The sequence below is a fragment of the Bos javanicus genome, chromosome 11, assembly GCF_032452875.1.
Source record: "Bos javanicus breed banteng chromosome 11, ARS-OSU_banteng_1.0, whole genome shotgun sequence".
NCBI classification, from domain to species: Eukaryota; Metazoa; Chordata; class Mammalia; order Artiodactyla; family Bovidae; genus Bos; species Bos javanicus.
In genome coordinates, this window is record NC_083878.1 from 15,010,620 (window position 1) to 15,032,997 (window position 22,378).

Sequence of the window (22,378 nt, forward strand, 5' to 3'; positions counted from 1 at the left end):
AAATACCCTTCCAATAATTGGACAGTTTCCCAAATTATGAAATCCATATTCCTAAATCCTTCCCTGGTGGCTCATCTGGTAAAGAATCTGCCTGCAATGCAGGAGACCTGGGTTCGATCCCTGGGTTGGGAAGATCCCATGGAGGAGGGACAGGCTACCCACTTCAGTGTTCTGACCTGGAGAATTCCATGGACTGTATATGGGGCCACAAAGAGTCAGATACGACTGAGTGACAATCACTTTCACAAAGCAGAAGCCAGAAACCCTTTTTTCTTAAAAGAAAAAAAAAAGTTATTTATTAAATAGTTTTTTCTTTTTTTGAATATTCTCCCTATTCTATGTATGTATGTATTTATAGCTGCACTGGGTCTTTGCTGCTGCATGCAGGTCTTCTCTAGTTGCAGTGAACAGGGCTTCTCACTGCAGCGGATTCTCTTGTCGTGGAACACGGGCTCTAGAACGCGAGCCCAGTAGCTGCGGCACACAGGCTTGGTTGCTCTGTGGCATGTGGGATTTTCCTGGACCAGGGATTGAACTCATGTCTCCTGCACTGGCAGGCAGACTCCCAAACTATGAACCACCAGGGAAGTCCTTAAAATTTTATTTATTTATTTTAATTAGAGGATAATTACAATATTGTGATGGTTTTTGCCATACATCAATATGAGTTGACATTAGGTGTACGTATGTCCCCCCCGTCTTGAACCCCCTTCCCACCTCCCTCACCTTCCCACCCCTCTAGGTTGTTGCAGAGCTCTGGCTTTGGGTTCCTTGAGTCATACATCAAACTCCCACTGGATATCTCTTTTACAGATGGTAATGTATATGTTTCAATGCTAACCTCTCAAATCATCCCACCCTCACCTTCCCACACTGTCTCCAAATGTCTGTAGAAATCCTTGTTCACAGCGTTCCTTGAAGTTAGCGAGTACATACCTACCCTCAGGGTTCTGCTGATAGGAAGCTAACATAAGACTACAATGGAGCGCCAAGGGGTCACAGTGTGAAAGCCATCCTGGTGAAACAGCATAGAGACATCCCTCTTGTGAAAGCAGTGGCATAGTTGCTCCAGCTCTGTCCTGCAGAGCCTGAGTCCAGAGGCAGAGACAGTAGGGTTTCCAAGCGACCCAGCACTGAAATTACCTGTTCTTGCCTACACAGCCTTCCAGGCCTGGTTCTCTGCACCCCACTAAAGATTCTGTTAGTTATCTGATATCTTCAATAAATTCCTTTTCTGCTTAAACTCGCTGAAGTGGGTTCTGTTGTACTTGTCGTGTGAAGTACTGTCTTAGCAATTAATTGGCATCAGTTCTCTAGGAGGTTAGCATTTGCTTTATGTGGGAAGTTGAGTTAGTTCTGATCTCTATCTAATTTATGATTCTGTGAGTTAGAGTGGTAAGGGTACGGGAAGCAGGACATCTGGGTAAATACACTTGATCAGTGTCCCAGCAACTATTTGCAATTACTTTTCCACTACAGGTAACTTAAAAATTGAAGCAAGAGTGTACAGAAGACAGTTGGGCCAAGGCTTAACTGATAGTCCACCTTTAGTCATATAATAATTCCTTTAGGTAAAGCACAGCCCTAACCACTCAGTCCATTTTTACAATGGAAATATTTTGAAACAAGTCTATGATGACTCTACCTTCGTTTGATTTAGTGATGAATCTCACAGTTAACAAGTTCAGGTGTGAAATATGCAAACTTTTTTTCTGTATAAATCAAGCTGCTATTCTGATACAGCCTCCATTTCAGTTGATGGTAGACTTCTAATCTATTCATTTTGAGGTAAGCTTCTCCAGTTCAATGAACCCTCAGTCTATCCAGATCTGTAATTTAGTCATATTCGAACTTAAAACTCCTGTTGGTATGTTTTCCTCTCTCTCTGCTTCCTGGGTGGTATTCTAAGTTCTGCATCTAACAGCAGTGAAGAGGATCAGAATCCTCTCCTCCACTCAGTTCCTCTGATGGAGCATGTTGCTGGTGCGCTCAACTTGAGTGTGGTGCTTGGCTTTTGGGTGTTTAAGTTCCATGTCCTGATGTGCATTATGTCTGGTTGCCTGATGCCAGGAGACTGCTAAAGTGTGCTTCCTTCCTCCTATTGCTCCAAGTCAGCAGTTTACATCTCAGCCTTTGAATGCATGTTTTCCACCCCTGCCTGATACACTGGCTCTCCCTCTGCTTCTCCCATCTCCTCACGGAAGGCTGGGAACTTCAGACTTCCTGAATGCTGTAGGAAAGCCTCCAGAAGCTGGATGGGAGGGGCTTCCTCCTCCCAACCACAGACGCTCTAGATTTCTGGGTCAATGGACTCAGGACCGCTGAGAAAGTTCTTGAGAGGAAAAAATGAGCAGGGATAATTGGTTAGTATCTAAAATAATTCATCCATCAGATTTTATTGAGGGTGGTCCTAGATTAGGCTATTTATGTTTGAAAAGTGAACATACTGTTTTCTATTTTTAAAAAATTGATTCTGCAAAAGCCTTTTTGTATGTAATTAATGAATGATTACCTTTGGTTCAATGAAGAAAATACAGCAAGCACTGAATGAGATATATTTTTTACTGTTTGAAAGTAAACTGCTTTTATCCTTATAAAATATTTTTAAATTAAAAAAGTAATACATATTAATTTCAGAAAATTTGGAAAACATAGAAAAGCTTAATATAGAAAAACGCAGACCTCACTCACAATAATAACCACTTGCCACTTTGAGATGTTATCCTTTCAGTTATATTTTCTTATATCTTTGTATCTATATAATATTAGGACCATATGCAAATTGGGATCATGGTAGATTGTTTTACAAACAGATTTTTTTTCACTTCATAAAGAATTTTGAGATTTTCCTCCATATCATGAAATAACTCAAGAAGATGATTCAGTGTATCATTTTATTAAATGGATGTCCCACAATTTCCTTACCCATTCTCCTGGACATTTAAATTGTGTCCAGTTTTTAATCTTTAATAAATGTCCTCAATGTGCACATTTTTTAAAATAAATTCTTTTTTCTTTTTTGGATGCACTGCATGGCTTGTGGGATCTTAGTTCCCCAACCAGGGATTGAACCCAGACCCTAGCAATGAGAGCGCCAAGTCCTAATCACTGATCCTCCAGGGAATTCCCAGAACAAATTCTAAAAAACAGAAATTTGGTGCCAAAGAAAATACACTTTTTAAAGATTTTAAAATAAAATTTGTCAAGAGAAAAATCAGACAGCTCAAATTAATGAGTTTTAGCACTTCACTATGTATGGGAAGATTCAAGAGTCTGGGTGCAATAAAATCATACTTATGATATGAATGCATGATATGTATGATATATCATATGAATGAATATGAATGATACATTATACATTCATACATATGAATGTATGATATACAATTTGTCAAATTGTTTTTTAGAAAAGATATATCTATGTAACTATTGAGAGATGAATCATCCAAAACCCGTAACATTGGGCACTGCATTATCATTCACTTAATCTTTGCTAATCTGATTAATATAAAATGATACCTCACTATTACTTGATTATGCTTTTCTTTAGATTAGTCAAGTTGAATTCTTTGCATCTTTGCTGACAATTCTGAGTCCTTATTTTATGAATTGTCTGTTCAAGTCCTTTGCCTCTTTCTTTGTGTTTTTTATTGATGTACAGTTGATTTACGGCTTTTAATTGGTCCATCTTTTAATTGGACAGAGGAGCCTGGTGGGCTGCAGTCCATGGGGTCGCTAAGAGTTGGACACGACTGAGCATCTTCACTTTCACTTTTCACTTTCATGCATTGGAGAAGAAAACGGCAACCCACTCCAGTGTTCTTGCCTGGAGAATCCCAGGGACGGGGCAGCCTGGTGGGCTGCTGTCTATGGGGTCACACAGAGTTGGACACGACTGAAGGGACTTAGCAGCAGCAGCAACAGCAGCATTGGTTTTAGGTGTACAGCAAGAGGATTTATTTATACATATATGTATATGATTATTTTTCACTATAGGTTATTATGAGATGTTGAATAGAGTTCCTTGTGCAATATAGCCTTTTTTTTTTTTTTTTTACAAATCAACTGCATTGATTTACAGTTTACATACATGAAATTGTACCCATTTAAAGTTGTTCAGCTAATGAGTTTTGATAAAGATCACCATGAACATAACAGAGAACCTTTTTATCACTCTAAAATTTCCCTCAAGCCTCTTTGTAGCTTTGGTTCCAGACAATGACCAATCTGCTTTTTGTCATTATAGACCATAATTTCTCTTATTTAGAATTTCATATGAATGGAATCATAAGGCATATACATTTTTGTGTCTGTTTTCATCACTGAGCATAAGGCTTTGGTATTCATCCATATCCCTATGCGTATCAGTATATCATTCCTTCTGATGCTGAGTACTATCCCATTGTATGGCTATATCACAATTTATCCATTTATCTACTAATCTATTGATGGACATTTGGGTTGCTTCCAGTTTTAGATTGTTATGAATAAATCTGCTATGGAATAAAATGAAATGTTACTGAGCCATGAAAAGGAAAGCATTTGAGTCAGTTCTAATGAGGTGGATGAACCTAGAGCCATTATACAGTGAAGTAAGTCAGAAAAAGAAAGATAAATATCATATACTTACACATATATATGGAATCTAGAAAGGTGGTACCAATGAATTCATTTGCAAGGCAGCAATGGAGAAACACATAGAGAACAGACTTATGGACACGGGAGGCGGGGGAGGGAGGAGAGGGTGAGATGTATGGAGAGAGTAACATGGAAACTTATATTACCATATGTAAAATAGATGCCAACGGGAATTTGCTGTATGGCTCAGGAAGCTCAAACAGGGGCTCTGTATGAACGTAGAGGGATGGGATGGGGAGGGAGAGGGGAGGGAGGCTCACCTATGGGTGATTCATATTGATGTTTGACAGAAAACAACAAATTCTGTAAAGCAATTATCCTTCAAAAAATAAATTAAAAAAATCTACTATGAACATTTCCTAGAAATCTTCGCAAAGACATAGGTTTTCTTTATGTAAGTACTTACAATTCATGGATCCCATGTTAACTATATGTTTTCAACTTTATTAGCAACTACTGAAGTTTGTTTTTGTGTATGAGAGTTCCACATACACGTCCTCTCCAGTGCTTAGTATTATCAGTCTTTTTCTTTTTTAAAAAATGTTTATTTTTATTTGGCTGTGTGGTTATTGGTTGTGGCACACAGAATCTTCACAGCGGCGTGCGGGCTTCTCTAATTTCGACGCGCAATCTCTAGGGCACGCGGGCTTTGTTGCCTTGCAGTGTGTAGGACTTGTTAATAGTTCCCCGGCCAGGGATCGAACCTGTGTCTCCTGCATTGGAAGGCAGATTCTTAACCACTGGACCACCAGGGAAGTCCCATATCAGTCTTCTTCAATGTAGCTGTTTAATGAGCCTGCAGGAGCATCTCATTGTGGTTATACTCTACATTTCCATTGTGACTAACAATGTTGTGTACTTTTAATATGCTTATTGATCAAAAGAATATGTTCTTTGGTGAAACATCTGTTCAAATCTTTTGTCCATGTTTTTAATGACGAGCTGTAACAATTTTTTAATTATTCTAGAGGCAAATCATTTGTCAGATATATGGATTGTGAATATTTTCTCCCAGTTTGTGGTGTGTTTTTTCATTGACTTAACAAAATCTTCAACCATTTTTAATTTTTATGAAGTGCAAGTCACCATTTGTTTCTTTCATGTTTTGTGTTTTTCTGTCACATTTAAGTTTGTTACCACAAGATGGCAAAGATTCCATCTGCAATCTTAATTTCCCTTTGCCACGTAACGTGATGTGTTCACAGGTTCTGGGTGTGAGAATGTGGACAGCTTTGCTGTTGTTGGTTGTTTGGCCGCTGGGTCATGTCTGACTCTTTCTTTGGGGGGGCGTTATTCTGTCTACCGCATATGTCCTTTATCAGAATGAGGAGCTACTCTTTTGTTCCTAGTTTGCTGAATATTTTTTACCATGACACATATTGAGTGTTTACTAAGTGCCAACCACTCTGCTCATTGTTTTTATGCAGGTTATGTCATTTAACCCTCGCCTACGACATGATTATCATCCTCAATTTACAGAGGAGTAACTTCCCCAGTCTCATATAACCAATAAGTGGCAGAATAAGATTTAAACAGAAATATGTTAAAACTGAAGTTCAGTCTTTTACTAACTGCTAAAAATAAACTGGGCTTCCCTGGTGGCTCAGATGGTAAAGAATCCACCTGCAATGCAGGAGACCTGGGTTTGATCCCTTGTCAGGAAGATACCTAGAGAAGGGAATGGCAGCCCACTCTAGTATTCTTGCCTGGAGGATTTCACGGATAGAGGAGCCTGGTGGGCTACAGACTATGCAGTTGCAAAAGAGTTGAACATGACTGAGCAACTAACACACATACACAAATAAACTACAGATTGGATATTATTCACTTTCTGCACAAGGTCATTCACTTATCTTTTTAAACTGCTTTTATTGAGATATAATTCAAATATCTTCCACTTTGCTTATTTAAAGTGTACAATTCAGTAGCTTTTAGTATATTCTTAATGTTGTATACCCATTTATGCAACATACACACAGTCAATTTTAGAACATTTTCATTTTCTAAAATGAAAAGGAAAACTTGCTCTCTTTAGCTGTCATCCCTAACCCCTACACCCTCTAGCCCTAGCCCTACTTGCTGTCTCTAGAGACTCCCTTATTCTGGATATTTCATATAAATGGAATCATAATATGCACTCTTTTGTGACTGGTTTCTTTCTCTTAGTGTTTTCAAGATTCATCTATGTTGTAGCATTAACTCATTACTTTTTATTACCAAATAATATTCCATTATATGGATATACCAACTTTACTTATCCATTCATCAACTGATAAACATTTAGACTATTTCCACTTTTGTCTATTATGCATAATGATGCTATAAATGTTTGTGAACAAATTTTTGTGTGGACATAAGTTTCCATTTCTCTTGGGGATATACCTAGGAGTAAAACTGCTAAATCATACAGTACATCTATGTTTAACCATTTGAGAAATTGACAGACTGTTTTCCAAAGTAGTGGCACTGTTTTCTTTAAATAATGAGAGTGGTGTTATGATGGTTCTAATTCCTCTACATCTTCGTCAACACTTGCTATTGTCTTTTTTGTTATAGCCATCCTATGGGTGAAAAGTGGTATCTAAATTGGTTTTTGCATGCATTTACACTTTCATTTATTCACCCTTTAAAAAAAATAAATGAAAAAAAAAAAAAATGAACAGGGACCTCCCTGGTGGTGGTTCAGTGGCTAAGACTTTGTTCTCCCAATGCAGGGGGCCTGAGTTCAATCCCTGGTCAGGGAACAAGGTCCCACAAGCCACAACTAAGAGTTCATATACCACAACAAAGACCAGACACAGCCAAATAAATAAATTATTTAAAATAAATGAGCAGATAAATAGCATAATGACATATTTGTGATAAGTTCTAGAAATAGCCAGGGTACTATCATTGAGACTAATATGGCAGTCAAGGAATCTAGGAAGGTGATATTTAAGCTGAGTTCTCAAGAATGGATGGAACCAGCCCTGAAAATGCCAAGGAAGAACTTTCCAGATAGAGAAGAGCAAGCACGGAGGATTGAAAACTGTCCTGGGTGACTGACTGCAAGTGGGAGAGTACAAGAGATGAGGCTAGTGAGGTATGCAGGAGAAGGGAAAAGAGTTTGGATTTTATCCTAAATACAGTGGGAATCCATGAAAAGGTTCTACATTCAGAGAGGCATGATGGTGTTCCTGTTTTAAAAGATCACTTTAGCTGCTGCATTGCAAAACCAGTTAAGAAGTGTCATAGATTTCCATACGAGAGATAACAGTAACTTTAATAAGAGTGGCAGTAGTGAAGATGCATAGAATTTCTTCCAAGCTCTATTTGAAATGTAGAACAAGCAAGACTGGATGGGACCTGAGGGATGAGTGAAAGGGAGGAGTCAATAATGACATTCAAGTTTCCGGCTTCAGTGAATGAAAGTGTCATTTTCCAAGATAAAAATGAGTTAGCAGTGGTAGCCTGGTGGGCTGCTGTCTATGGGGTCACACAGAGTCGGACACGACTGAAGTGACTTAGCAGCAGCAGCAGTGGTATGTACTGGCTCCAAATATGCTTAAATAAATCTTGAAAACTTTCAATTCATTTTTTCTGGAGTTATTGTCCATTCAAGTGGATAAACATACGCTTCCTTGGTTATAAATATAATGACAATTGACTGAGGTCTGGTTCAAATGGTAAAGCATCTGCCTACAATGCGGGAAACCCGGGTTCAATCCCTGGGTTGGGAGGGTCCCCAGGAGAAGGAAATGTCAACCCACTCTAGTACTTTTGCCTGGAAAATCCGATGGACAGAAGATCCTGGTAGGCTACAGTCCATAGCGTCACAAAGAGTCAGACATGACTGAGCAACCTCACTTCACTTTGGATTTATTTGCCCTTATGCTACAGTTTGTTGTATTACATTCTTATCTCACTAGTATTAGTTCAAAATAGAAAACATTCCCTTCCATTTTCAATCACTCTGAAGTATCATAATTGAAATCATTAAGATGATAGTTTCAGGACTTCCTTGGTGGCCCAGTGGTTAAGACTCCACACTTACACTGCAGGGGGCAAAGGTTTAACCCCGGGTTAGACCTAAAATCCTCATGCTGTGTGGTGTGGTCAAAAAAAGAAAGAAAATGGAAACAAAAAAATGCTATATCCATCAAATTGACGTGTTTTTAAAAATAATTATATCCAGTATTAATAACAAGGATGAGGGTAGGGAAACACTTACACTGTGGCAATGGAGGTACTATTTGTTACTATCTCTTGGAAGACAGTTTACAAATATGGATTTTAAAACCTCAGACATTCGTACTCTTTGATCTGAGTTATTCCTCTTTTAAAAAATATATCCTAAGGAAACAATCATGAATATGTATTAATACAGAAGTACAGCTATAAGGTTGTTTATCATGGTGCTGTTTTATCATTATGAAAATTTGGAAAGAAAGTCAATGAATACAGAGAGTTTACAAATTATAATATATCCAGTAAATGAATAAAAGGCAACATTAAAATGTTATAGAAAAAACATGGTGACATCAGAAAATGTTAATGTTATGGAATACAATATATGCTTATATATAAATACTTCAAAAAGTATTGTAACAGTTTAAGACGTTAATAGTGGTTACCTCTATAGGTAATACAACAGGATGATTTTTCTTTACAGTTTTCTTCAATAAGCATGTAATAATTTTAAGATAAGACAGAGTGATAAACTAAAAGACAAAACAAAACAAAAAAATTCGTGAGTTTCCCACTTAAGTTTGAGTTAATTTCAATAAACATCACAACTAAAGTTTTTCAGTCTGAAGACTAGCCTCTTAAACAATATTTAAAACATGAAAGTCAAGTAGGCAAATTAAATATAGCATGTGTACCACTTCTGAAGGTCAACAAACCCATTATTTAAAGAAACAAAAAACAGGACACGAATTCCTGAAACAGGAATCATAGCCCACAAATATCCTGACCTCAGCTGCCCAAAGTCTGGACTGGAGGAACAAATGTCTGTAATTTATTAGGATTATATCCTCATTGACAAAATGATTACTGAGTGTGTTGCAGCACCTGGGTAATGACATCAAAAACTGCTCTCTTAAATTTTGTTGTAACTACTGCAAAATGACTGCTAAGGTGCCAAATTCAGTTGACACCCAGAGCTGTGTGGGGAAAAAAAAAAAAAACAAAAAGCAAAAAAAATGAACAAAAACAAAGAAATCCTTAAACATCAAAGGAAGAGTAATGAACTCTGAAGAGTAGCAAAATACAAAGCAGTTTCAAACACTGTGGCTGAGACTCGAGTTAGATGACTTCTGTTCATATCTTAGTCCTGCCGCTTAGTATTTCCCTGATTTTTGACAAATGATAAACTCTTTTCTGCCTCATAGCCGTTATCCATCAGGTGGGTAAAATAACAGTATCTACTTAAGGAGAATGTCATGAGGATTAAATGATTTAATGTAATGCTTTACCATAATGCTTGGCACTTAGTCATGAAACCATTAGCTGTAAGTATCAGGCACATGTTATCCATTATGGTTATACATCCAGTTGGAGTTTCAGGAGAGGAGAGAGAGAATAGAGTAGGAACAATATCGGAAAAGATAATAACTAAAAATTTCAAGAACTGAAGAAAGACACAATGTTGAGGTTCAGGTTATGCAATAAGTTCTAAGTAATATAAACAAAAAGAAATGCATACCATACTCATTTCAATATCCATTCTCTGCATATAGAAAGGCAAAGGCATATTAAAAGAAACCAAAGAAGACAATATTTGAAGACAATATCTTCAAAGAAATGAAGCTGTTTTCTCAATAGCAACCAGAAAACAAAAGACAGGGGGATACCTTTTGAGAAGTATGTGCTAAGAAATAGTAACTTTTGACCCATAATGGTGTTACCTGGAGGAGGAAATAGCAACCCACGCCAGTATTCTTGCCTGGAGAATCCCACGGACAGAGGAGCCAGGTGGACTACAGTCTGTGGAGTCAGACACAACTGAAGAATTGGGAACAACTGAAGCGGCACACACATGCACACACACAACGATGTTCCCAATACAAACATTTTTTTAAATAGAAGGAAAATAAAGACATCTGTATATAAAAACACACATTATTCCACCACTGTATCTTCAATAAAGGAAATCTTAAAGATGTACTTCAGGTAGAAAAAAGTAGAAAGTCAGAGGTGAAAGAACTAATGGTGATTAAAGAAAATTAAATTGGGCGCAAGGAATCTAAATAAACACTGACAATATAAAACATAATATCAATTTTTGTGGAGTAACAAAGTAGCATGAAGGAGAACCAAAATCTATAACAAAAGTAGTTTCCAAATTGTTTCAGTCAGTTCAGTCGCTCAGTCATGTCTGACTCTTTGCGACCCCATGGACTGCAGCACGCCAGTCCTCCCTGTCCATCACAACTCCCGGAGTCCACCCAAACCCATGTCCATTGAGTCAGTGATGCCATCCAACCATCTCATCCTCTGTTGTCCCCTCCTCCTCCTGCCCTCAATCTTTCCCAGCATCAGGGTCTTTTCAAATGAGTCAGCTCTTCGCATCAGGTGGCCAAAGTATTGGAGTTTCAGCTTCAGCATCAGTCCTTCCAATGAAAATTCAGGACTGATCTCCTTTAGGATGGACTGGTTGATCTCCTTGAGTCCAAGGGACTCTCAAGAGTCTGACAGAATGTGGTCCACTGGAAAAGGGAAGGGCAAACCACGTAAGTATTCTTGCCTTGAGAACCCCATGAAGAGTATGAAAAGGCAAAAAGATAGGACAGTGAAAGATGAACTCCCCAGGTTGGTATGTGCACAATATGCTACTGGAGATCAGTGGAGAAATAACTCCAGAAAGAATGAGGGGATGGAGCCAAAGCAAAAACAACACTCAGTTGTGGACGGGACTGGTGATAGAAGCAAGGTTCGATGCTGTAAAGAGCAATGTTGCATAGGAACCTGGAATGTTAGGTACATGAATCAAGGCAAATTGGAAGTGGTCAAACAGGAGATGGCAAGAGTGAACATCGACATTCTAGGAATCAGTGAACTAAGATGGACTGGAATGGGTGAATTTAACTCAGATGACCATTATATCTACAACTGTGGGCAGGAATCCCTTAGAAGAAATGCAGTAGCCATCATAGTCAACAAAAGAGTCTAAAATGCAGTACTTGGATGCAATCTCAAAAATGACAGAATGATCTCTGTTCATTTCCAAGACAAACCGTTCAATATCATGGTAACCCAAGTCTATTCCCCGACCAGTAACACTGAAGAAGCTGAACAGTTCTATGAAGAACTACAAGACCTTCTAGAACTAACACCCAAGTTGTTTGGGGCTTATCAAAGTTATTGTGGTCTAGAGTTTTTGTATTATCTCGAGAGAGTAATAATATTGATTAACTTTAGACTGTGATTAAGTTAAGTTCGGGTTCTTTACTGTCTGAGCCACCAGGGAAGCCTGATAAGTTAAGTACAGATGTTAAAAGTGCATTGCATGTGTATTTTGGAAATTTATCCTTTGTTGATTGTTTGATTTGCTTTTATGGGGGTGGGATGTGGAGGGAGATGGGAGGGAGGTTTAAGTGGGAGGGGATATATGTATACCTATGACTGATTCATGTTGAGGTTTGACAGAAAACAACAAAATTCTGTAAAGCCATTATCTTTCAATTAAAAAATAAATAATTTTTTAAAAAAAGATTTAAAGAAGTGCATTGCAATTGATAAGAAAATAGAAATAGAGAGTATAAGCTCTAAACTAGTAAAATGAAAAAATACAATGAGAGAAAATAATCAAAATAAAGAAGAGAAGCCAAACACAGTTAAATTTAATAGTTAGACAAACAGAAAGCACAAAACAAGATGGAAAAAATAATAATAGCAATGCCCAGGTAACTACAATGAATGTAGATGGACTCAATGGTCAAGTTTAAAAGCTAAGGTTGTTACTCTAGGGAAAAAGTCCTATTTACAAAAAGACATATCTGGCCTTTAAGGATACAGAAAAGTTAAAAGGATGGGCACAAAATTATGGCAAAGTGGACTAAAGAGTTCAGCACTCTCACCCCAACAACAACACAGTTTAATTGGAGAAAATTATTTGAAAAAACAATTATTTAAAGTCTCTAGAAATTGTCCTCAGGGTACAAATGGAAAAACATTCATTTAAGAAAAATCTATTTAATCTTGGTAAGAATTAGAGTGGGGATTCCATGCTGAGAGGGGCATGTTGTGAAGACCCGAGGCTCAGGGCACAACCAGCTAATCAGTGAAGGACTGCCATGACACAGAGCCAATCTTCATAGACTGAGAGAAGTGGCTGTTTTTTCAAATGCATACTTTTTAAAGTATTTATGTATCCACCGCTGCTCTGAGTTTTGGCTGCTGTGCACAGGCTTTCTCAAGTTCCAGAGAGCAGGGGCTATCCTCTAGTTGTGATGCACCAGTTTCTCGCTACAGTGGCTTCTCATTGCAGACCGTGGGCTCCAGGATACTCGGGTTTCAGAAACTATGGCACACAGCCTCAGTAGTTGTGGTGCACAGGCTTAGCTGCCCTGAGGCACGTGGAGGCTTCCCAGGCCAGGGATTGACCCTGTGTTCCCCGCACAGCAGTGGATTCCTATCCTCTGCACCACCTGGAATCCCTTTCGGATTCTTAATCCTTAATATGTCTCAGTGTTTCTTCTTCCCCATTACCAATCTGCAACCTTAGTCCAAGACATTATATTTTTGTTAAAGTCTAACACAAGTCTCTGCTCCCCAAATCAAAACATCCACTACTGTGGATATCCTAAGTAATTATTCTAACAAGAATATCTAGTATGTCACTCCTCTGCTCTAATTCCTTTAAAGGCTCCCCCAACACTTTCATAAAACATTTTTTAGCATGCAATATTGTTCATTATTTCTTCTTTACCTATTCATGCAATCACATCTGTAGCCATCCTCTCTCATGTAACTTAAGCTCCAAGTAAAGTAAATGACTTCTAGTTTCCAGATCTTTGGAATGTGATGACCCAGGCTGCCAGCCCCACATATCTCTTTGGTCAAAAATTTTTATACACCCTTTAAGTACCAAGTTAATTGTTACCTCCTGTGAGAAATCTGTCAGTATTTCCTTTTACACATTAATGGCCATGACTTCCCATTGCTCTACTGCTGAACTATCATTTATCTCTCTCAAACTCTGTCCTCATTATACCCTCAAAACTTCTCTCAAAAATTGGACATCACATTAATGCAGCTTGGATAGAGTGCCTGAAGAACAATGGAGAGAGATTTGTAACATTGTATAGGAGGCAGTGACCAAAACCACTCCAATGAAAAAGAAAGGCAGAAAGACAAAATGGTTTATCAAAGAAGGTCTTACAAATAGCTGAGAAAAGAAGAGAAGTGAAAAGCAAAGGAGAGAGAGAAAGATATACCCAACTGAATGAAGACTTCCAGAGATTAGAAAGGAGAGAAAAGAAGCCCTTCTTTAAAAAAAACAGTGCAAAGAAAAGGGGGAAACAACAAGATCTGTACTCTTCTACAGATCCCCTCAAGAAAATTGGAGATGCCAAGGAAACATTTCTTACAAAGATGAGCACAATAAAGGACAGAACAGCAAGGATCTAACAGAAGCAGAAGAGATTAAGAAGAGCTGGCAAGAATACACAGAAGAACTGTAGAAAAAGGATCTTCATGACCCAGATAATCACGATGGTGTGATCACTCACCTAGAGCCAGACATCCTGGAATGTGCAGTCAAGTGGGCCTTAGAAAGCATCACTACGAACAAAGCTAGTGGAGGTGATGGAATTCCAGTGGAGCTCTTTCAAATCCTGAAAGATGATGCTGTGAAAGTGCCGCACTCAATATGCCAGCAAATTTGGAAAACTCAGCAGTGGCCACAGGACTGGAAAAAGTCAGTTTTCATTCCAATCCCAAAGAAAGGCAATGCCAAAGAATGCTCAAACTACTGCACAATTGCACTCATTTCACATGCTAGCAAAGTAATGCTCAAATTTCTCCAAGCCAGGCTTCAACAGTACGTGAACTGTGAACTTCCAGATGTTCAAGCTGGATTTAGAAAAAGCAGAGGAACCAGAGATCAAATTGCCAACATCCATTGGATCATAAAAAAAGTGAGAGAGGTCCAGAAAAACATCTACTTCGCATTATTGACTATGCCAAAGCCTTTGACTGTGTGGATCGCAACAAACTGTGGAAAATTCTTAAAAGATGGGAATACCAGACCACCTGACCTGCCTCCTGAGAAACCTGTATGCAGGTCAAGAAGCAACAGTTAAAACCAGACATGGAACAACGAACTGGTTCAAAATTGGGAATGGAGTACATCACAGCTGTATATTATTACCCTGCTTATTTAACTTGTATGCAGGGTACATCATGCAAAACGCCAGTCTGGATGACTCACAAGCTGGAATCAAGATTGCCAGGAGAAATATCAGCAACCTCAGATATGCAGATGACACCACCCTTACGGCAGAAAGTGAAGAGGAACTAAAGATCCTCTTGATGAAGGTGAAAGAGGAAAGTGAAAAAGCTGGATTAAAATTCAACATTCAAAAAACAAAGATCATGGCATCTGGTTCCATCAATTCATGGCAAATAGATGAGGAAAAAGTGGAAGTAGATTTTATTTTCTTCAGTTCAGTCGCTTAATCATGTCTGACTCTTTGTGACCCCATGAACTGCAGCACACCAGGCTTCCCTGTCCATCACCAACTCCCAGAGCTTGCTCAAACTCATATCCATCGAGTCGGTGATGCCATTCAACCATCTCATCCTCTGTAATCCCCTTCTCCTGCTGCCTTCAATCTTTCTATCAGGGTTTTTTCTAATGAGTCAGATTCTTCGCGTCAGGTGGGCAAAGTATTGGAATTTTCTTGGGCTCCAAAATTACTGTAGACAGTGACTGCATCCACAAAATTAAAAGATACTTGCTCCTTGGAAGAAAAGCTCTGACAAACCTAGACAGTATACTAAAAAGCAGAGACATCACTTTGCTGACAAAAGTCTATACAGTCAAAGCTGTGGTTTTTCCAGAAGTCACGTACAGATGTGAGAGCTGGATCATAAAGAAGGCTGAGTGCCAAAGAATTGATGCTTTTGAACTGTGGTGCTGCAGAAGTCTTGAGTGTCCCTTGGACAGCAAGATCAAACCAGTCATGCCTAAAAGAAGTCATCCCTGAATATTCATTGGAAGGACTGATGCTTAAGCTCCAATACCTAGCCACCTGATGGGAAGAGTGGACTCATTGGACAAGACCCTGATGCTGGGAAAGATTGAAGGCAAAAAGTGAAAGGGGTGGCAGAGAATGAGATGGTTAGACAGCATCATGGACTCAATGGACATGAATTTGAGCAAACTCTGGGAGATAGTGAAGAACAGGGGAGCCTGGCCATGCTGCAATTCATGGGGATTTTAAAGAGTTGGGCATGACTTAGCAACTGAACAAGTTTATCAGCAGACAGGACCTTGTGAAAACAGCACTGGAATAGAATTCAGAAGATATAGGTGCTCTTCTAATTGTGCTCCTTCCTTACCTTTTCAGGCTTCAATTGCCTCAGTCACTGAGGAATGTGGTAGACAAGCGCCCTAATGTTTGAGTGGAAATTTATAGCTTTTTTTTTTTTAAGTATCCAATCCAGCCCTTCATTTCACAGATGAGAAAAGTAAGTCTTAAGGACCATATACAATTTAAGTCAAGATACTGGGGGAGAATGGATACATGTAGGTGTATGGTTGAGCCCCTTTGTTGTTCGCCTGAAACTACCACAACACTGTTAACTGGCTATACCCCAATACAAAATTAAAACATTAAAAAGAGAGCGAGATACAATTAATATCTAAAGGAAAGGGAATCTAGGGATATTCCAGGGCTGATTTGTTTAAAACACTCCTAATTCTCAAATTTTTACTCCCTCCAGTTAACAAAAGTAGAGAATATAAAGAAAAGCCAAAAGGCAGGAGACTTGACGGAAACAAATGAAAAAAGTGAGACGCCAGAGTTTTCCACGAATTACAAATGAACTTCCTGTCCCGGGTAAACTTCCGCAATCAACAAGAGGGAGAGCCAATCAGAACCTTTCTCCGAGAGCCAATGGAAGAGCAGATTACAAAGAGCCAATCACAGCGGCGCTGTCACTGTTATGGTCCTGTCAGGGCGCCGGCGTCGTGGTTCCTGGGCGGTCGCCACGGAGGGCACTTCGGTAGACCTTTGGGGATAGCTTCGTGGCTAGCTGCGTTGTCTCCGGCCTTGCTCCCAGCCTGCATCTCCCAGTTCACGGGTCCCACCTTAGGGCGCGGGTGCGGGTCGGCGGCGCGGCGGCCTTGGGGCCTGGGCCCAGCCTCAGCCTCCTCCTCCGCCGCGGGCTCGGAGGGGCCGCGAGATGCAGCCGCCGGGCCCGCCCCCGGCGTATACCCCCACTAACGGGGACTTCACCTTTGTCTCCTCAGCAGACGCGGAAGGTGAGACTGGGCCCCCGAAGGGCCCGTCACCCCGGGGGACGCCGGGCGGACACGGCAGGGTGTTTCTGATGCCGAGGTGATTGTGGCCTGGTGGGTACGGACAGCAAGCTGACCTACGGGTGACTCTAGCCTGTGCGTTCGCCGGGCCTTCCGAGAGGGCCGAGTGGCCGAGGGTGGGGCGTGGGGAGCTTTCCAAGTGACTCGGTCGGCTTCTGGCTCTCCCCACACCATCTGGTGTCACGTTTATCTGGCGGACTCACCCACCTCGAGTGCACCCACGGGACCCAAGATTTTATTTCTAAAATGACTTATTGTAATTCAGAAACTGATGGTTAGATTGGCCGGGATCGGTGTCAGAGAATGAGAATGAGGAAGGAGGGCTCTGTTGCTCTGTTGTTTATCAGTACATAACTTTTGCGTAGATTCGGCGCTGCAAGTATTAACCTCCCTCGAGGAGTTCGTGGTTTTTATGGAATCTGGTATTTTGCCTACGTCCCTAGTTTTCCTCCTATTTCATGGTATTTGACAGTGTTCAGAGAAGTAAACCCAGATGTGTTTGAAACTTCTTGTAATCCAGCCTAGTGTTCCCAGTAGGTTCTCCAGATTTTCGCCAGATACTGTTTTGAGGAAGCTAGAGAGATTTTTCTACAGTAGGGGAGAATTTGTTTTCCTCCTTTTCTGTGTACTTTACCAAACTCCTTGTAACAGAAATCTTTATCTGCTCCTTTCGTTAGACTTTGTTAACCAGTAATTTTCCATTGATGAGACTTACCTGTTCAATATGAAAAAAAATAAATTTTTCTTAATTGTAGAAATTTCATCCTCGAGAAGGACACATAGTGTGTTTCCTGAGAAGACTAGTTTTGTAATATTCAGTTAATAGAACTTGCTTTCCCTTTTTCTGTTTTGCTTTCCTCGTTTTTGTTTTATGAGTGTTATTATTTTTTTTTAAGTACTGTAATTTTGGCTATAATTCAAAATGTGAAACAAAAATTTTATCATAGAGAACATAGCTGATACATTTAAATGTAATACCGAAATTTGGTGAAGTATAGCCACCCAAAATAGTTTATAATTTGTTACATCTACGTTTGGTAGCCTAGTGCTTGGGGAGGAATAAGTGACCTTAATTTCCCAGACTTTAAGAAAAAATTATGTAATTTAGTATCACAGCCTGTTTGTTCAAACTTTTGTATCTGTGTTTATAGTTTTCATATCCTTCCTTCCCCCAGGAATTACCTTTCTTAAATACACTGAAGAAATCTGATAATAATATAGCAAACTAATCCATTGACTCCATACATAAAACCAAGAAACCTGGGATAAGTAAAATCCATAAGGTTTATTCAAACTTGTCCACATATCCTCCAAGATTGTATAGACTCCCTATATATCTAGGGTAATACAGACAAAGATAGATACGTGTATAAATAATATTCTCATGTGTATAACCTTATACAGTTGGAATATACAGACTATTTTAAGCAAGCGACTTGTTTGATCTTTTTAAGAATCTTGCTGAGCTTTATTCCTGAGTTTTAGTGAACCTGAGGCTTAGAAAAGTTCAATAACCTCCACACGAAGGATCTGGAATTAAGAGCTAGTGTTCTGTCTCCTCAGATTTCTTTACACTAAATCATGATGCAGCTTTCATATATTTTTGTAAACTGGATAGTGTATATAAAGTATAAAATCCTGGATTTCCATTGTGTCTTTACCAGTTACTGTTCATGTGATATTGGGCAAATTACTCAGTCTCTCTTAACCTCAGCTTTCATGTACTTAAAATGAGAATGATAGTAGCCAAGTGCGCAAACATTTTGCAGATGCAAAGCAGTACATCTGGCAGAGTTAAATGCTCAGTACTTGTTAGCAGTGTTGCTGCTGCTTTGAGTTTCATTATCAACTGGCCCCACAATTATTTTTTGTTGTTCTCTAACATAAACATTCACTCTGTGACGCCAAGTCTTTTCTCTCGTTCCTAAGCATGCCATGTAAATTCTTGCTTTTCTGTTTTTATGTTTTTTTGTCTAAACATGAATGTTTTCAGCTTATAGATGTTTTCATGTATACTGTCCTACATTCTGCTTAGGTCTCTTAATACTTACTGTTACTAACTGTACATGTTCTTTGTTCTAAAATGTGCCTTGGTGTTTGTATCCATATATATGTGTATCCTGGTCCTCGTGCTTAGAATGCAGTTTCTCTTCCTTACACCAGGATGAAATCAAATACTCCTTACTTGCTGAAACTTTGCTTAACTGTTACTCAGAAACTTCCCTAATCTTTTCTGTATCCGGTACTTAGCACAGAACCCAGAATATAAACATCACAACATAATTGTTTGTTGAAGGAATAAGTGATTTCTGCTTTCGTCTCATATGACATTCACATTTTTGACTACAAAATTTAGCACACCTGGATGGTATAGCTAAAAACTTACTGGATTTAGAACCGGAAGACTTCAGTTAAACTTCTGACTCTGACAGTAGCTGTGTGATATTGACGACATTACATAGCTCCTATAAACTTACATTAAGTAAAATGAAAAGCACACTTATAAGAATATTGTGAAAACTGCTTAAGGTAATGTGTATAAAAGCAGGGTCCATAAGTACTAGTTAAAAGAACATAAGCTATGTATGGCCAGTAAATGAATAAATAAGTGAATAATGAAATCCAGACTGAATATTCAAGTCTGTGGTGTAAACCTACATCCAAAAGCAGTAATGAAATGCATGTGTTTAAATGCAAGAATGCAGAGGAGCCTGGCAGGGTCCATGGGGTCACAGAAGAGTCAGAAATGACTTAGCGACTGAACAACAACAACGATACTGTTATACATAGGTAAAATATTATATAGAAGTCTTTAAAGCAACCCTGTGACTTTATTTTTTATCACACAAATAAATGATTCTTTGCCTGTTTCATTTCCACAGATCAGCAGCATTGGCATTGCTGGGCGCTAGTAATGCAGAATAATCTGCTTAATTGTAGTATACATTTTGACAAGATCATCCTTCAGTGATTCGTGTAGCGTATTAAAGCGTGAGAAGCTCTGATTTAGAATATTATGAAAGATCAGTCAGGAGAGGAGGACATTTTTTATAGCTGAAAGATCAGGGACAATTTAATAGAGGTAATATTTTGTCAAATTGTGAAAGATAAGTAATGTTTTTTTATGTAGAATGAAGGGAGTATGTCTGTACGTGAGGGACTGCATATGAAGAAGTCCCTAACACCAAAAAATGGCTTAATAAGAGATTTTTAAAAATTCATCATACATAATAAATACTATAAAAAGGAGGTTGAAAGGTAGAAGTGGTTAAGTGCAGGAAGGGATCAAGGATGTCTTCAGCGAAAGATGAGGTACAGTTTAAAGGAAAAGTTCTTCAGGTTGAAAAGAGGGAAGAACATTCTTTAAAAACTATGATGTTGTTGTTCAGTCACTAAGTCGTGTCTGACTCTCTGAGACCTCGCTGCAGCACACCGCGCTTCCCTGTCTTTCACTATCCCCTGGAGTTTGCTCAGATTCATGTCCATTGAGTTGGTGATGCCATCCAACCATCTTATTCTCTGTTGCCCTCTTCTCCTCCTGCCCTCAGTCTTTCCCAGCATCAGGGTCTTTTTCAGTGAGTAGGCTCTTTGTATCAGGTGGCCAAAGTATTGAAGCTTCAGCTTCAGCATCAGACCTTCAAGTGAAAATTCGGGCTTGACTGGTTTGATCTCCCTGCTGTCTAAGGGACTATCAAGAGTCTTCTCCAACACCACAGTTCAAAAGCATCAGTTCTTTGGCACTCAGCCCTCTTGATGATCCATCTCTCACGTCCGTACATGACTTTTGGAGAAACCATAGCTTTGATTATATAGACGTTTGTCAGCAAAGTGATGTCTCTGCTTTTTAATATGTTAAGTTTGTCATAGCTTTTCTCCACGGAGCAAGTGTCTTTTAATTTCACGGCTGCATTCACCATCCACAGCGATTGTGGAGCCCAAGAAAATAAAGTCTCTCACTGTTTCCATTTTTTTCTCCATCTATTTGCCGTGAAGTGATGGGACCAGATGCCGTGATCTTCGTTTTTTTTAATGTTGAATTTTAATCCAGCCTTTTCACTCTCCTCTTGCACTTTGATCGAGGGTCTTTAATTCCTCTTCCCTTTCTGCTAGTAGGATGGTGTCATCTGCATATCTGAGCTTATTGATATTTCTCCCAGCAGTCTTGATCCAGGCTTGTGATTCATCCAGCCTGGCGTTTCAGATGATGCACTCTACATATAAGTTAAATAAGCAAGGTGACAGTATATAGCCTTGACATACTCCTTTCCCAATTTTAAACCAGTTTGATGTTCCATGTCCAGTTCTAACTGTTGCTTCTTGACCTGCATACAGGTTTCTCAGGACGCAGATAAGGTGGTCTGGTATTCCCATCTCTAAGAATTTTCCAGTTTGTTGTGACCCACACAAAGGCTTTATCATAGTTAATGAAGCAGAAGTAGATGTTTTTCTGGAATTCCCTTGCTTTTTGTATGATCCAACGGATGTTGGCAGTTTGATTTCTGGTTCCTTTGCCTTTTCTAAATCCAGCTTGTACATCTGAAAGTTCTCAGTTCATGTACTGCTGAAGCCTAGCTTGAACGATTTGGAATATAACCTTACTAGCATGCAAAATGAACACAATTGCCTGGTAGTTTGTACATTATTTGACACTGCCCTTCTTTGGGATTGGAATGAAAACTGACCTTTTCCAGTCCTGTGCCATTGCTGAATTTTCCAAATTTACTGGCATATTGAGTGCGGCACTTTAACAGTGTCATCTTTTAGGATTTTTAAATAGCTTAGCTGGAATTCTGTCACTTCCACTAGCCTTGTTTGTAGTAATGCTACCTAAGGGCCACTTGACTTCTGACTCCTGGATATCAGGCTCTGAGTGACCACACCATCGTGTTATTTGGGTCATTAAGACCTTTTTGTATGGTTTTTCTGTGTGTTCTTGTCACTTCTTTTTAATCTCTTCTGCTTCTGTTAGGTCTTTACCGTTTCTGTCTTTTACCATGCTCATTCCTGCGTGAAATGGTTCCTTGGTATCTCCAGTTTTCTTGAAGAGATCTGTAGTCTTTCCCATTCTGTTGTTTTCCTCTATTCTTTGCATTGTTCATTTAAGAAGGCCTTCTTATTTCTCCTTGCTGTTCTCTGGAACTCTGCATTCAGTTGGGTATATCTTTCCATTTGTCCCTTGCTTTTTGCTTCTCTTCTTTCCTCAGCTGTGTG

At 39.2% G+C, this 22,378-nt stretch overlaps 1 protein-coding gene across 1 annotated transcript in view; it reads left to right on the plus strand.

Annotated features, from left to right (window-relative positions):
• The first annotated feature begins 16,772 nt into the window (after positions 1 to 16,772).
• The window catches only part of YIPF4 (Yip1 domain family member 4), a 33,928-nt gene continuing 28,322 nt past the window's right edge, over positions 16,773 to 22,378 (plus strand). The window contains exon 1 of the mRNA XM_061432028.1: positions 16,773 to 17,110. Within this exon, the coding sequence (XP_061288012.1) occupies positions 17,032 to 17,110 (79 nt within the window). The 5' untranslated portion in view covers positions 16,773 to 17,031. The remainder of the gene's footprint in view (positions 17,111 to 22,378) is intronic.